Here is a 16334-nt window from a genome sequence, read left to right on the forward strand (position 1 = left end):
ACCGGGAGCAACGCCACTCCCCATTGGCTCAGCTCAGGCTCGGCGCCATCTTTGTGCGGGGCTAGGGTCTCAAGTGCCCGGGCCAAATATCCGAAAGAGAGATGGGGCTGAGTCCCCGGTTCCACCTTGGCAACCCTGATAAAAGAGAACTCGGGTCTCGTCTACCCGGAGGCAGCCTAGCCGAAATATCAACCCCAAATCAAACAAAATCTGCGTCTGACGCAGCAGGGGCCACCAAATCAAGCGGCTCCGATCTCCATAGTTGTAATGGCCCCAACGCGGAGTTTAAGGACACACCCTAAACACGGCTTTTGAAGTGCATCTCTGTAAATTGTAAGGCGCTGGAGCGGACATCTGTCGTTTAATTAGTGTCAACACTCTGCAAGTACTGTGATATCAAGACACTTTTTCATTCATTGTGGGCTTTCTGTTTTCGTAGTCATTACCCAGATCCTTTGTGTTTAAAATGTGTCAAAATTGAGCAAATTCTCCCAAATACCACGCACAGCAATCCCTTTATCCAAATGTTTATTTACTGAACAATGGGAATGCAGCACGATGCTAGGGTTCTGCCAGGCTAGAAAAGACATGATCACTGCTTTCATGGGACTTATTGCCTAAAAGGGAAAAAGAAAAGATTCATGCACGTGGGAAAATCCAAGACTATATTTAAGTATTAAGAGAAGGCAAATGCATGAAGACAATAAATTGTCTCTCTGATTTGGGATTTTTTCTTATCTGTAGGCTAGAAAATTATAATAATGATGATGATAAAGGTTTCCCAGGACTTGTTTGAGAATACAATGTCAAATACTCAGTACAACAAATAAATCCTTCTCTCTCTCTTTCTCTCTCTCCCTTCCTCTCTCTGTCTCTCTAAAGTCAATCAATTAGAGGAAGGAAGGAAGGAAAGGAAGGAAGGAAAAAGAAAAAAGAAAGGAAAAGAAAAAAGGGAGTAAAGAAAGGCTCTGGCTCTGGGGAAAAAAATATGAAAGACTTGGATTCTGTGTTTAGATCTGATCTCTGCCACCAACTGTGTGTGGCTTCAAGCACTCTAGCCTGTAAAATGAGATTGGACCAGCAGACATATGAAATTCAATCCAGCTATAACACTCAATGTTAAACATGCTAAATTGTGTGGTAATGATTATAGATATAATTAAAGTAGTGGAGAGAATGGAGTGTCAAGAAAGTAGATCTTATTAGATTGGAGAATATATGTTAGAAAACAAAGATATAAGGTTAAATATACTGCTCACAAAAATTAGGAGATATTTCAAAATGAATTTGAAGCTATAAAATACCCCCTAATTTTTTGTGAGCAGTATAGCTATAAAAGAGAAGATATGGTTGGCAAAGTATAGTTTCTTGAATAGGCAAATTTATTTTATTTATTTATTTTTTTGTGACAGAGAGAGGGACAGATAGGGACAGACAGACAGAAAGGGAGAGAGATGAGAAGCATCAATTCTTTGTTGCGGCACGTTTTAGTTGTTCATTGATTGCTTTCTCACATGTGCCTTGACTGGGGGGCTACAGCAGAGAGAGTGACTTCTTGCTCAAGCCAGCGACCTTGGGCTCAAGCTAGTGAGCCTTGCTCAAACCAGATGAGCCTGCACTCAAGCTGGAGACCTTGGGGTTTCAAATCTGGGTCCTTGACTGGGTCCTCCGCGTCCCAGTCTGACGCTCTATTCATTGCGCCACCACCTGATCAGGCTTGCCTAGGCAAATTTAGAGACACGGTAGAATAGATGTTACCAGGAGCTAGAAAAAGGAGTTATTGGTTAATGAGTACAGAGTTTTTGTTGAAATGATGAAAAAGTTCTGTGTAGAGATAGTAGTGATAGTTACACAGCACTGTAAATGTATTTAACGTCACTTAATTGTACACTTGTGAATTATTAAAATGGTAAATATTATGTATATTTTACCACAATAAAAAAAATGCAGTTTCACCAACCGGTGGTGGTGCACTAGATAGTGTGTCGACTCAGGATGCTGAGGTCCCAGGTTCCAAATCCCACGGTCACTGGCTTGAGCATGGGCTCACTTGGCTTGAGTATTGGCTCACCAGCTTGAGTGCGCAGCGTCACTGGCTTGAATGTGCAGAATCACCAACATAATTCCATGGTCGCTGGCTTGAGCCCAAGGTTGCTGGCTTAACCAAGGGATCATTGGTTCGGTTGGAGACCCTGGTCAAGGCATGTATAAGAAGCAATCAATGAATAACTAAGTACCACAACTACAAGTTGATGCTTTTCATTTCTATCCTCTAAAAAAAGAAGGCAGGCCCTGGCCGATTGGCTCAGTGGTAGAGCATCGGCCTGGCGTGCGGGGAACCCGGGTTCGATTCCCGGCCAGGGCACATAGGAGAAGCGCCCATTTGCTTCTCCACCCCCCCCCTCCTTCCTCTCTGTCTCTCTCTTCCCTTCCCACAGCCAAGGCTCCATTGGAGCAAAGATGGCCCGGGCGCTGGGGATGGCTCCTTGGCCTCTGCCCCAGACGCTAGAGTGGCTCTGGTCGCGACAGAGCGACGCCCCGGAGGGGCAGAGCATCGCCCCCTGGTGGGCAGAGCGTCGCCCCTGGTGGGCGTGCCGGGTGGATCCCGGTGGGGCGCATGCGGGAGTCTGTCTGACTGTCTCTCCCCGTTTCCAGCTTCAGAAAAATACAAAAATAAAAATAAAAAATAAAAAATAAATAAAAAAATAAGGCAGTTTTTGATTTGAACAGTGATACAATGAAACTGGCATTTTAATAAAATTAATCTGGCAGTGATATCCAGAGATGATCAGAGAGAAATTGGAAGCAAAAAATAAACTCAGAAGCCAGTGTAATAATGTAGCAAAGATGTTCTGAAATGTGGCATCAGTGAAGATGGAAAGAAAGAGGGGAAATATAAGAAACATTTCATAGAGGTATTTAATAAAAAGTAGCAATATAGTGTTAACAGCATGGAGCTAGCCAGCCTGGATATGGATCCAGCTTTGCCACTTACCAGCTTCATGATCATAGGCAAGTTACTTGACTCAGTTTCCAACATCATAGGGGCTATAATGCTGGTTACATGACTTGATCCATTAGCATTTGGTAAGTGCTAGCTCTTATAAATAAAGGGAATGTATTGACACTCCTTTCAGTAAAAGGAGAGTCAAGTTCTAGGAGGTAGATACAGAAACAAATTCTGAGGGTTCTCCATACAGAAAACAGAATTCAAGGGAGAACTCTAAATCTTGCAGCTTTTCTTGACCATCACTTGAAGCTGAGGAGCTAAATAAGATAAATAATACAGCAGATCATCTCTGAGTCTATGGTCCTGAGGACACAAAAGGTAAGTATTATTTAATTATTTGATGTTTGGGTAAGAAAGGGAAACACATGTCTTGTAACTGAAAAAGGTCACTAAAGCATCTGTATGGGCTGTTGCTAGAATGGTTTATTTGGCAGAATAAAAGTTTAAGATATCCTCATACATGTAATTAAACAATTCAGTACTTCTAGTTAGCTGTGGCAATAATTTGATTCAAGAAAATATTGTCACCTGACCTGTGGTGGTGCAGAGGATAAAGCATTGACCTGGAAATGCTGAGGTCGCCGGTTCGAAACCCTGGGCTTGCCTGGTCAAGGCACATATGGGAGTTGATGCTTCCAGCTCCTCCCCCCCTTCCCCCCTTCTCTCTCTCTCTGTCTCTCTCTCCTCTCTGTCTCTCCTCTCTAAAATGAATAAATAAAATTAAAAAAAATTTTTTTTAAATAAAAAAAAGAAAATATTGTCAAATTAACTTATAAAGAGTCTGGGGACTTTGGCTAGAAATAAATGATAAAGACTTATTCAAGGGACTTAGGGTTTGCAAACTATGCAAAACCCGGAAGTGTTTCCAAGGAGAAAGAAAAGTTGAGCGTTCTTATAGTGAAAAGTGCATTCTTCAGAATAATCAGTTCTACATTCTTAACCCTAGGATTGGTCCAGGGAAGTTATTAGTCAGATGTCAGGAGATCTGGACAATGGATGCCAGGTGGTCTGGAAGGTGGGTGCCAGGATTTGTGGTCACTTCCATGGCCTGATAGCTGTCAGGTCTATGTCATGTAGCCTGGATATGTGAGTCCTCCAGACGTTGTATGGAGATCTGGTGTATGTCCAAGTACTAACACACAATGAATTGAAGTATATCCAGGCATTGACACAGGACTGGAAAGTTCAAAAGTTTAAGTTTCTAGACTAGTTAAGACAAGAATACAATCTTCTTTCCTTATGCCTCAACCGACTTGATTTTAGTAATTTAGCAGTTTGACCATAGTGACTCCATTTAATTTCTCCATTCTATTCTTCAGAATGATTTTGAAATATTGGTTACTATGTAGCTGGTAACTTTTTGTGAAAACCTACACCCCTTGCTGCTGGTTACTTTAAGCACAAAAACCAAAACAACATCAATAATAACCTCAGCAGTGATAAAAATCTACCATTTGTTGACTGCTTTTTATGTACTAAGCACTATGCAAAGTTCTTTACATACTTATTGTGATTCTTTTTTTGGGTTTGTTTTTTTTTTGACAGAGACAGAGAGAGAGTCAGAGAGAGGGACAGATGGAGACAGACAGACAGGAAGGGAGATAAGAAGCATCAGTTCTTTGTTGCAGCTCTTTAGTTGTTCAGTGATTGCTTTCTCATATGTGCCTTGATGGGGCGGGGGAAGGCTACAGCAGAGCAAGTGACTCCTTGCTCAAGCCAGCAACCTTGGGCTCAAGCCAGAGACCATGGGGTCATGTCTATGATACTACACTCAAGCCGGCAACCCCTCGCTCAAGCTGGTGAGCCTGTGCTCAAGCCTGATGAGCCCATGCTCAAACCGGCGACCTTGGGGTTTCAAACTTGGGTCCTCCGTGTCCCAGTTTGACGCTCTATCCCAGAGGTTGGGAACCTATGGCTTGTGAACCAGAAGTGGCTCTTTTGATGGCTGCACCTGACTCACAGACAAATCTTTAATAAAAAAAAAATAATGTTAAAAATATAAAACATTCTCATGCATTACAATCCATTCATTTCCTACTGCTCATGTTCATGGTTGCAGGTGGCTGGAGCCAATCACAGCTGTCCTCCGGGACAACACCAAATTTTTATTGGATAATGCCTAACGTGTACGGGTTGTTATATGGCTCTCACGGAGTTACATTTTAAAATATGTGGCGTTCATGGCTCTCTCAGCGAAAAAGCTTCCTGACCCCTGCTCTATCCACTGCACCACCACCTCATCAGGCTATTATGATTATTTAATCAATTGAAGAGATGATTATTCCCATTTTATAGGTGAGGAAAGTGAAGTTTAGAGAGTTAACTCATACCGAATAAGTGATGAGTATGAAGCCAGGGTTTAAACTCAAAACTAAAATGTCTCTGATTGTCTCTTTCCTCCCTTCTCCCCTCCCCCTTGATTTAATTACATTCTTCCTTTAAGACTTAGCTCATAGTACATGCACCACCTGGCCTTTGCTGACTCTCAGCCTACTCTCAAGTCACTGAACTTCTATTATAATTTTCAGCCCTGATTGCTGGCTCTTTTTTTCCTACTGCCTCAGAGAGCTGTATATCTTCAATTGAGGGCAGAAACTATACCATTCTTCACTCGACCACTAATAAAAATGTACTGAGCACCTACTGTGACTAGGCACTGAGGTTTTACAGTGATTTAAATAAAACAGTCATGGACTCTGACCTCGAAATTTTTTAGTCTAATGGGACATTTTCCCTCAATTAACAAATACTGAATTTTATGCCAAGAACTGTGTAAGCTGCATGAGAGCTGCGATTTTGAAAAACTTTTTTATTTAGGTAGAGCAGGTATTTTTGTTTCTTTGCTTCACTGCTGTTTCTCCACCTAGAACATTGTAGGATCCTAATATATATTTAGTGACTGAGTGTATGATTGAATAAATGCAGATACAAAGATTAGATTTCTCTGTCTCACAGTAGGCACTCAATAATTAGTGACTGATTAAGTAGGCTACTTCATTGAAATCTTCCAGAGGTGGGTCAGCAATTGAAAGGTAAAGAGCTGAGGGCGTGTCTGACCCGAGCTTCGCTTCTGGAGCATGCGCTGTCCTCACAGAAGGTGACGAGCAAGAAAATGCGGAGGTCGCGATTGCGTAGGCGCTGATTCTGATTGGCTACTGTTAGCCCGCGAGGGGTCGTGCCTACGCGTCGCCAAGTAAACAGGAAGATGGGGGCGGGGCCAAAGAGGCCTCACGACCTGGTTGGCCAGGCGGGCGTTAGGGGTGTTACGGATTGGTCCCGGCCGGGAGTTCGGCTGTGTGGAACGCGCCGGTCTCGGGAACCGGCGGCCTAAGGGATGGACGAGACTAGCCCACTAGTGTCCCCGGAGCGGGCCCAGCCTCCAGACTACACCTTTCCGTCCGGGTCAGGCGCTCACTTTCCGCAGGTGCCGGGGGGCGCGGTCCGAGTGGCGGCTGCGGCCGGCCCGGCCCCCTCTCCGCCGGGCTCGCCAGGCCACGACCGGGAGCGGCAGCCACTGCTGGATCGGGCCCGGGGTTCGGCGGCCCAGGGGCAGACCCAAACCGTGGCAGCTCAGGCCCAAGCGCTGGCCGCCCAGGCCGCGGCAGCTGCTCACGCCGCCCAGGCCCACCATGAACGGAACGAGTTTCCAGAGGATCCGGAGTTCGAGGCTGTGGTGCGACAGGCGGAGTTGGCCATCGAGCGCGGCATCTTCCCCGAGCGCATCTACCAAGGCTCCAGCGGAAGCTACTTCGTCAAGGACCCTTTGGGGGTGAGAGCGGGGTGGGAACCGCGGCCACCGGCTGCGGGGAGGGTGGGCCTGTTCTGGGGAGTTTGGGACTTCGCCCGGCCAGAGGGAGAAGGGGGGCTGAAAGAAAGGCTGCAAAAAGAAAGACACTTGGCAGTGCGAGCCCCCTGTTAGGATTTTGGAATGTCATGGACACTGGAGAAGGGGAAGCTCTGCGGAATGAAGAAATAAATCAGAACCTATTTAGTGGGGGAGGAGTGAGCGAAAAATGAAAAGAGGAAATTGACCAGATACAGGCCAGGGGCCCGGCGGTATGGTGGGGCAATCTACTTCTGGACTGAGGCGCGTGGGGAGATGCTGCTTTCTAGTAGGTCCCCTAGCTTTAAACTACAGAGACTGCTATTCGACCATTAACCTCCAGATGCACAGAGTTTTGCTTTGGGCCCGTTTTTCTCTCTTTTTGGACCAAACCAGTGTTGTCGCTGTTAATTGAAGAGGACGTGTAACCCATCAGACGTTCTTGAGGTTTCAGTTTCAGCCTTCTTGTGCTGTGGAGATAGATGTCTCCTGCCAGCTGCCCCGGCCAGGCAGTGGTGATAGAGTGGGTGGAATCACCAGTTTTCTTCTATCTTGGTTATTGCTCACTTTTGGGAAATTGTTCAAATCCCTTTTCATGGTTCCTCAAGCTTAAGGTGGAGTTTTAGAGTCATGGGACTGTCAGCTGCCTTTTTTGCTTTCATTTCTCTCCCAGAACTATCATAATTAGCCATTCAGTTAAGGGAGAGTGTTTGCTGACCTGTATTTTGTCCCTTCCCTTTGTATAAAGGGGGATGGGATGGGGCATGGACTGACCAGGGCAGTTGAAAGGTGACCTTTGTTCTTTTTTTTTTTTTAAACACGGGAGAAACAAATTTGATTTCCTCGTTATGGGAGCCTCATAAACAGCTGAGATCCAAAGGCAGTCAGGCAATTGAGGTTATGCCTCATTTCGCAGCTAAGGGATAGGAGTTGAGGTTAGAGGTGGAAGGCAGTACACAGGGAAGAAGAGCAGGTAAATCTGTCAGGTCTCTCTGGTAGAAGCTCTCTTTCTGGGTCAGGCCCCCCTATCTAAGTTCTTTTAGGGAGTTAAGGGAGATGAGTCTGCTAGGTCTTGATTGCCTTCAGCTCAAAACAGTCTATACGCACAAGTAGCACATTTAGGGTAGTATGATCTGCTGTCCGATAGTCCTGCCTTTGAAACGTCCCCAAGAAGTCTAGCTAAAGGTTGAGTTGGGAGATTGTGCCATTTTATTGAACCAGTTCTTAGTCTTGAGAATACACCAGTTTACTTAAAACAATTGTCTCATTTTAGGAGGCAGTGATGCAGGCGGGCTGTCAAAGTTAGCCCTATTATTACTCAGTTATTTAATAAGAGGCAGTTCTGTGGAAACAAAAGAAAAACAAAGTTTGATGATTGGAACAGATTATAATCCCAGTTTCATAGTTCTGAAGGCAGCTAGCTGAGGCTGAGATTTCCAGATGTCCAGCTTGAAGCAGCTGAAGTGAGGGCAGGCAATGACAAACTGATAGATTTTTCTGGTTTGCAGTTTAAACGTCTTGAAATCTTTCAGGGTGACTTACCTTTATTATTTTGAGAACTGCAGAGGTATCATTGAAATATCAGTGAGTCAAAAATATCAAGTCTTCTCTGCTAGAGTTTTCAGATGGGCCAGAATGGTTTATTGGAAAAATATGTTATAGTTCTTAGAATGATGGGTGTCAACGCTCCCTTAAATTTTCCCTGCATCTCTCCTGTGTGAACTCTTTTTTCTTTCTTTCTTTCTTTTTTTTAGCAAGGTGTGCGTGTGGTGGTGGAGACAGACTAGAAGGGAGAGAAATGAGAAGCATCAGCTGGTAGTTGCAGCACTTTAGTTGTTCATTGATTGCTTCTCATATGCACCTTGCGGGTGGGGGTTTGGGGGCTCCAGCCGATCCAGTGACCCCTTGCTCTAGCCAGTGACATTGGACTTCAAGCCAGCTACCTTTGGGCACAAGCCAGCAACCATAGGATCATTTTGATGATCCCATGCTCAAGCTAGTAAGCCTGCACTCAAGTCAGATGATCCTATACTTAAGCCGGAGACCTTGGGGTTTAGAACCTGGATTCTTAGTATCCCAGGTCAACGCTTTTTCCACTGTGCTACTACTAGTCAACTCTTTAAATGGGTGATATGCTATTTTGATAGGAGTGCTAAGTGGCCAGGATGGACTGTGACTTATAGCTCTTGGTTAGGTTCATCAAATGATCCAATTATTTTCCCAGATGTTATCGTCCCTAAATTGTCAACAAGAACCAGAGAGCAATTCTACCATCAACTGAATTAACATAGACTGGGTTGGGGAAAGCTTTGAGAGTAATAGGTCTTTCCGAGTCCCTCAAATAAGGGAGCAGTGAGTTAAATGGAAAGCTCAAAGGGGAACCATCACTTCTAGAAGAAAAGAAAGCTGAGTGTCCTGAGTGTTAGCAAGATGTTTTCATCTTTTTTTTGGTGAATCAGAATGACACTTAAGGTCTGAGTGGTTTTTATTTTAGCTTGTTGACTGATTATTTTTGCTAGGTACAGGAGCCAGAGGAAGGTTTTTGTTTTTCTTTCATGATACTGTTACAGCTCTGTTGGAAGTGTGTCAGATCAGCCCAGAAGTGATCAGGTGCTCTAACAGGTGGGAGTAATATGATCTCTCAATTCTACCTGGGAGGTAAAGTACTACTACTTCAGTATATAGGCCACAGAGCATGACAAACTGTGGGTAGTTTCTTGGTGATTTGTAGGATCCTAGTTTCTGTAATTTCCTGGCTACTGTCCTTTCTTAGAGGGACTTTTGAGTCTGACCTGTGGTCACACAGTGAATAAAGCCTCTACCTAGAATGCTGAGGTTGCCGGTTTGAAATCCCTGACTTTCCTGGTCAAGCACATACAAGAAGCAAGTACTATGGTTGATGCTTCTCACTCCCTTCCCCTTTCTCTCTCTGTCTCTCATAGACTGAATTCTCTCTCTTTCTCTTTTCCCTCTCTTTAAAAAATCAATAAATAGCCTGATCTGTGGTGGCGCAATGGATAAAGCATCGACCTGGAACACTGAGGTCGCGGGTTTGAAACCCTGAGCTTGCCTGGTCAAGGCACATATGACAAGCAATCAATGAACCACTAAAGTGAAGCAACCATGAATTGATGCTTCTCGTTCCTCCCCCTTCTCTCTTTCCCCTCTCTCTGTAAAATCAGTAAATAGAATCTTTAAAAAAAAAAATCAATAAATAAAATCTTTAAAAAAGAGGGACTGTCGAAACATATATAACCTCACAAAACTTATTAATGTAACCATCATGTTCCCACTGTGGAAAATGTGGTTTAGAGCAGAGGACCACTTCCTAAATGCTGTGGTGTGTCATACTGGCCCACAGACTCATTGTACTTAGTCTTGTCATCTTTGGCCCTGCTCCAATTGTGTTTATTTTACTTAACAAATACTTAGATTGCACTTACTATATGCCAGGTATTGTTTTAAATGCTTTACAAGTAATAGCTCACTCAATTCTCATAACACCCTCTGAGGTAGGTGCTATTATTATCCCCACAGATGACAGATACCAAGGCACACAGTATAAGTAATAGGCCCAGGGTTTCACAGCTAGTAAGTGGGAGGTGGGCTAGAGACCCAGGTGAACCGGCTCCAGAGTTCATACTCCTAAATACTATGCTCTGCTGCCTCAGTTAGTGTCCTCTGAATTTCTGCTTTCTCTTTTCAGCTACCATTTTGGTTAGGATTAAATCTGACTGTGTGAGCCCTGGCCAGGTAGGTCATTTGGTTGGAGCATTATCCCTATCCACCAAGGTTGTGGGTTTGATCTCTGGTCAGGATACATGCAAGATGTTTTCTCCTCCTTCCTCTGTCTCTTCAAAGTCAATTTATATTTTTTTAAATGAGAGGAGGGGAGATAGACTCCTGCATGCACCCCCACTGGGATCCACCTGGCAACCCCCGGGTAGAGCTGATGCTCAAATCAGCTGAGCTATTTTTAGTGCCTGAGGCTGACCTGTTCAGACCAACTGAGCCATTGTCAGCTCCTGGTTTGATGCTTGAACTAATTGAGTCACTGGCTGTGGGAGGGGAAGAAGGAGAGAAGGGGCAGAGGGAAGGCAGAGAAGCAGATGGCCGCTTCTCTTGTGTGCCCTGACTGGGAATCGAAACCAGGACATCCATACACTGGGCTGATGCTCTACCCGCTGAGCAAACTGGCCAGGATCAAAATTAGTACATTTAAAAAAATGAATTTGTGTGACAGAAAATTTTAAATAATAATGACTTGAATAAAAGTACATTTAACTCTCATCTGACCAGTGGTGTCACAGTGGATAGAGCAGCAACCCAGAACTCTGAGGTCACTTGTTCAAAATTCTGAGGTCACTGGCTTAAGCATGGGCTTGCCACACGAGTGTGCATGGGATCAACATGATCCCAAGGTTGCGGGCTGAGCCCAAAGGTTGCTGGCTTGGAGCCTCCCAGTCAACATCAGTGCACAACTAAAGTGAAGTAACTACAAGTTGATGCTTCTCACTCTTCTCCCTCCCTCTCTCTCTACCCTCTCTCACCCTTCCTATCTTTCTTTAAAAATTTTTTTTCTTTTTTATCTCTCTGTCTAAAAAAAAAAAAAAAAGGTACATTTAACTCTCATAAAAGAAGTCTATAGGCTACCCCACCCAGGGCTGGCATGGCATTTCTCTGTATCAGGAATGCCGACTCCTTCCATCGGCTGACCAGCCATCCTTAGCAGATGGCTTCCATCTCATGATCCAAGATGGCTACTCAGACTGCAGACATCTTACCTGCTTTTCAGCCAGTTGGAAGAAGAAAAAGGAAAGGGAGTGTATGCCCCCGCCCTTTAAGGCATTTCCTAGAAGTCGCCCCAGACCTTTCTCCGTATATCCGTTCAGAACTTAACTGTGTTAGTGTCTGTGAACTATCTTTATTTTGCCTAGCTAAAAGTCAGGGGTCTAAAAAAGAAGGGGGAACAGAGATTGGGGGAACATTAGTTTCTGTGACAGTTACATTTGGAAGCAGACAGTCCAAAAGTTATTTGAAGATTAAAGCCCTGACTCCGTTTCTCAATTTAGGAAGCTTTCTCCTTCAGGGTGAGTGAGTGGGGACCTGGAATAGCAAGATGGAAAATGCTAGATCAGAAGTCATAGTAGAGAGTACAGTACTCCTATTACCCTCCTCAGTTACACCCTTGCACTTCAGGGCTCATGTTCAATCACCTACAGAAGTATTTTTTGAGCATTTTCTGTTTTGTGAGGCTAGTAATACTAGATGTTCATATTGCTCAAAATCATACAAAAGTATGTTATAATATTGAATGTACATCTGCTAGCTACCTGTGCCTTCCAAGAAATTGATGTCTTTTCATTTGGTTGAGAACCACACTGACAGCCAAATAAAGAAGGAAGATCTCAAATAGAATCAATTTTTTTACTAAAATGTTACGAGGTAGTCAACTTTGGTTATCATATATAAGTGTAGTTCTTGAGGTTTTCAGTAACATCTACCCTCTCTTATAGGCAGCTGTCCCAGGTCACAAGTTGTAATGGAAGAGGCAGGTGGGGTCGAAGGCAGTGGGTAGGAAAATAAATAAACACAAGCTAAAGCTCTTCATTATATTCTCTTTGGATCCCATCTTCTTTCAGGTTCTCCTATATTTGGAGTAACCCCGCCCTCTCTTTTGTAAGAGTCAGCATGTAAATAAGATTTCTCTGCCTAAGGAGCTGAGTCAGGGAGTACTTTTCTTTTTAAAGACTTTATTTATTCAATTTTCAGAAAGAGAGAGAGAGAGACAGATAGACAGACACACGGAAGGGGGGAGGAACCATCAACTCCCATATATGCCTTGACCAGGCAATCCTAGGGTTTTGAACCAGCGACCTCAGTGTTCCAGAGCGATGCTTTATCCACTGCACCACCACAGGTCAGGCAGAGTACTGTTTTTTTCATCCTTTAATACAAAATACAGTGGTTTTCTCTCTCTCTTTTTTTTAGGTGAGAGGAGGGGAGATAGCAAGGTAGACTCCTGCATGCACCCCGACTGGGATCCACCCAGCAACCCTGTCTGGGGCTGATGTTCGAGTTATTTTTAGCACCTGAGACTGACTTGCCTGAACCAACTGAACTATCCTCAGCACCTGGGGCCACACTGGAACCAATCAAGCCACTGGCTGCGGGAGCAGAAGAGGGAGAGAAGGGGTAGAGGGAGAAGGAGAGAAGCAGATGGTCGATTCTCCTGTGTGCCCTGACTGGAAATCGAACCCAGGACATCTATACCAGGGCCGACGCTCTATCCACTGAGCCACTGACCATGGCTACAGCACTTCTCAGAGTGTGGCCCAGGGACCCGGGGAGTCCCTATTGGGGTCCACAGGTCAAAACTTTTTTTTTCAGTGAAAGGAGGGGAGGCAGAGAGACAGATTCCTGCATGCACCCCGACCACGACCCACACAGCAAGCCCACTAGGGGGAGATGCTCTGCCCATCTGGAGTACTACTCTGTTGCTCAACAATGGAGCTCTTCATTGAACCATCCTCAGAGCCTGTGGCCAACTTGCTCCAATCGAGCTGTGGCTGCAGGAGGGGGGGAGAGAAAGAGAGAGAGGGGTGAGAGGGGTAGGGGTGGAGAAGCAGATAGGCACCTCTCCTCTGTGCCGAGAGAGAGAGAGAGAGAGAGAGAGAGAGAAAGAGAGAGAAAGAGAAAGAGAAGCGAGAGGGGAGGGGTGGAGAAGCAGATGGCACCTCTCCTGTGTGCCCTAACCAGAAATTGAACCAGGACCTTTAAACACCGGGCGATGCTCTACCACTGAGCCAGTTGGCCAAGGCAGGTTAAAACTTTTTTTTTTTAATTTTATTTATTTATTTATTTTTTACAGAGACAGTGAGTCAGAGAGGGATAGACAGGGACAGACAGACAGGAACAGAGAGATGAGAAGCATCAATCATTAGTTTTTAGTTGCGTGTTGCAACACCTTAGTTCATTGATTGCTTTCTCATATGTGCCTTGACTGTGGGCCTTCAGCAGACCGAGTAACCCCTTGCTGGAGCCAGCGACCTTGGGTTCAAGAGGTTCATAAGAGTTCTAAGACTACTTTGCCTTTTTTTGTTCTTAATTTCCTTATTCATTTACAGTGGAGATTTCCAGAGGTTACATGATATATGGTATTGAAACACACTTAATATTAAGGAAGATGTGAGAATCCAGTTGTCCTTTATAAGCCAGACTTATAAAACAAAGCCAATCTTATCAGTAAAAATTGTTTTGAAAATAGTTATTTTTTATAAAACATGTCACTTACGTTAACATGTAGTGGGGTTCTTTTTATTGAATGAATTCATAAGTAGTTTTAACATTTCAATTTTAATTTCTACTAGAGGAAATATAGAGTTTACCCATATAAACAAAAGCTTTTAGGGTTCCTTAATAAGTTTTAAGAGTGTGAAGGGATCTTGAGACCAAAATGTTTGGTCATGTTTACCAAACTTAAAAATTATTAAAAGTTATTTCTGTATATTTTAGTGCATAAAATGAGTGATGTGCTTGAACTATCTTAGATTTTAGGTTCCAGAGGGAAAAGCCCCTTTAGCATAGCATAGTACCCTCTTCCTTGTGGTTGGTGGATAGATGCAGGAAGCCCTTTGGGTTCCTGGCTCCACTAATTGGTTGTGGGTCCTGAATGTACTTCTGTTCCTCCATCCTTCCCATCCTACCATTGCCTCATTTTTCCAGTCTAGACATTATTTTTAGGGAAGCCCCTGCTGTACTGAGATAACCACAATTACTAATGCTTTTAGAATTGATGGAATGCTTTCTGATTCTCCTTATGGTGGAAGGAAACTGAGAAGTTTGAAAGGTTAGTCTATAAATGATGTTTGGCTGCACTCTTGGCCTTCAAGTTCTGCTTTCTTTAAGGGGAAGTATTTAAGCTCAGCCCTGACATTTTTCAGCCTTGCTAGTAGCAGGAATGTCTTGTTCTCCCTTTTGGGGACCAACTTGCTGAACGCCACATTGTGCCTCAGTTGAACTGACGGTTAGGTTCTGGGATATGCCTCACTGTTGTCCTGTGGCTCACTGCCCAGATCCCAGAGAGCGACAGTGGACTCATCAGTCGTCATCGGAGTGTCAAGCTGCTGTGTAATTCAGAGCCCAGGGTTCCAGGGAAGCAAAGATAGAAAGAGTCTTGCTAGCCACTTTGAATAAGAAAGTAATTCCGACTTGTGATATGACTTATATGCATTTGACTTTTTCCAGTGGATAAGTTTATCTTTAAGAATAAGTTGATTCTTTTGGAGGGAGGAAGAGAGTTCTACATTTTTCTAGCCCTCTCAAATCCTTACAAGGGAGGAACTGGTCTCACAATTGACCAAATTCTGTTGAAGACATGTGCCTAGCCAACTCATAATGCGGGCAGATGGGTGTATGTTTTCTGCTGTGACCTGCCATTCAGGAAGTGACACCCACAGGAAAATGTCTTATGACCCAGACTAGTTTGAGTTGGCTGTGGGATTAGGAGAGAGGGAGAGTCATATGATATAAAGATGAATTACTTGGATAGCATATTTACTTCTGTTCCTTTGAAATGACCAGTTTGGGGACTGTAGGGAATAAGAAAAATGGAAAACAGCCTCAGAAAGCTGACTGGCCTGGGGAAGAAACCTTTGGGAGGGAGGACCACAGTTTCCAGGTTGCAGCAGCATCACATATTTCCAAGGACCTTTGAGGATTAAGTTACTGTCTTCTAGAGAAGATGGGTTTAATCTTTGTGGCCTCTCATGTCCTGGTCTCTTGCCTATCTGAATGACTTAAGAGAACCCCATTCTAATCAGATAACAGATTCTTTTATCTGCTGTGATTTTTCTTTTCTGTTGCTTCCTTATTTTGTCATTCCTGATTTTTTTAAATTTTTACAGAGACAGAGAGTCAGAGAGAAGGACAGATAGGGACAGACAGACAGGAACGGAGAGAGATGAGAAGCATCAATCATCAGTTTTTCGTTGTGAACGTTGTTCGTTGATTGCTTTCTCATATGTGCCTTGACTGTGGGCCTTCAGCAGACTGAGTAACCCCTTGCTCGAGCCAGCGACCTTGGGTCCAAGCTGGTGAGCTTTGCTCAAATCAGATGAGCCCACGCTCAAACTGGCGACCTCGGGGTCTCAAAACTGGGTCCTCCACATCCTAGTTCGACACTCTATCCACTGCGCCACCGCCTGGTCAGGCTTGATCTTTTTATTGTAAGGTATTAACACCAGGGGGTGGGAGAGTAAGGCTGATAGAGGAAATTAACCACCTAGGAGGGAATTTTCTTAACCTCATTCCATAATACTTTACTACTTTCCTTTTAGTTGATAATATTGTGAGTCTTTACATAATTGATGCAAAGCAATAGTGTATATGCATATATCTTGGAAGTTGGGGTTTGATGGTGTTAAAATGTTTTGTATCACATATATCAGACTTGGCACCTTTGGCCACAGCCTTTCTGTCAGTGGGTGGGTCTCTTAGCTG

The 16334-nt window shown here is 44.1% G+C and overlaps 1 protein-coding gene across 1 annotated transcript in view; it reads left to right on the forward strand.

The window, feature by feature from the left end:
* Positions 1-6255: 6255 nt before the first annotated feature.
* PI4K2A (phosphatidylinositol 4-kinase type 2 alpha) overlaps positions 6256-16334 on the forward strand; it is a 37688-nt gene continuing 27609 nt past the window's right edge. Inside the window, exon 1 of the mRNA XM_066239090.1 lies at positions 6256-6779. Within this exon, the coding sequence (XP_066095187.1) occupies positions 6345-6779 (435 nt within the window). The 5' untranslated portion in view covers positions 6256-6344. The remainder of the gene's footprint in view (positions 6780-16334) is intronic.

The sequence above is a fragment of the Saccopteryx bilineata genome, chromosome 7, assembly GCF_036850765.1.
Source record: "Saccopteryx bilineata isolate mSacBil1 chromosome 7, mSacBil1_pri_phased_curated, whole genome shotgun sequence".
Lineage (NCBI taxonomy): Eukaryota > Metazoa > Chordata > Mammalia > Chiroptera > Emballonuridae > Saccopteryx > Saccopteryx bilineata.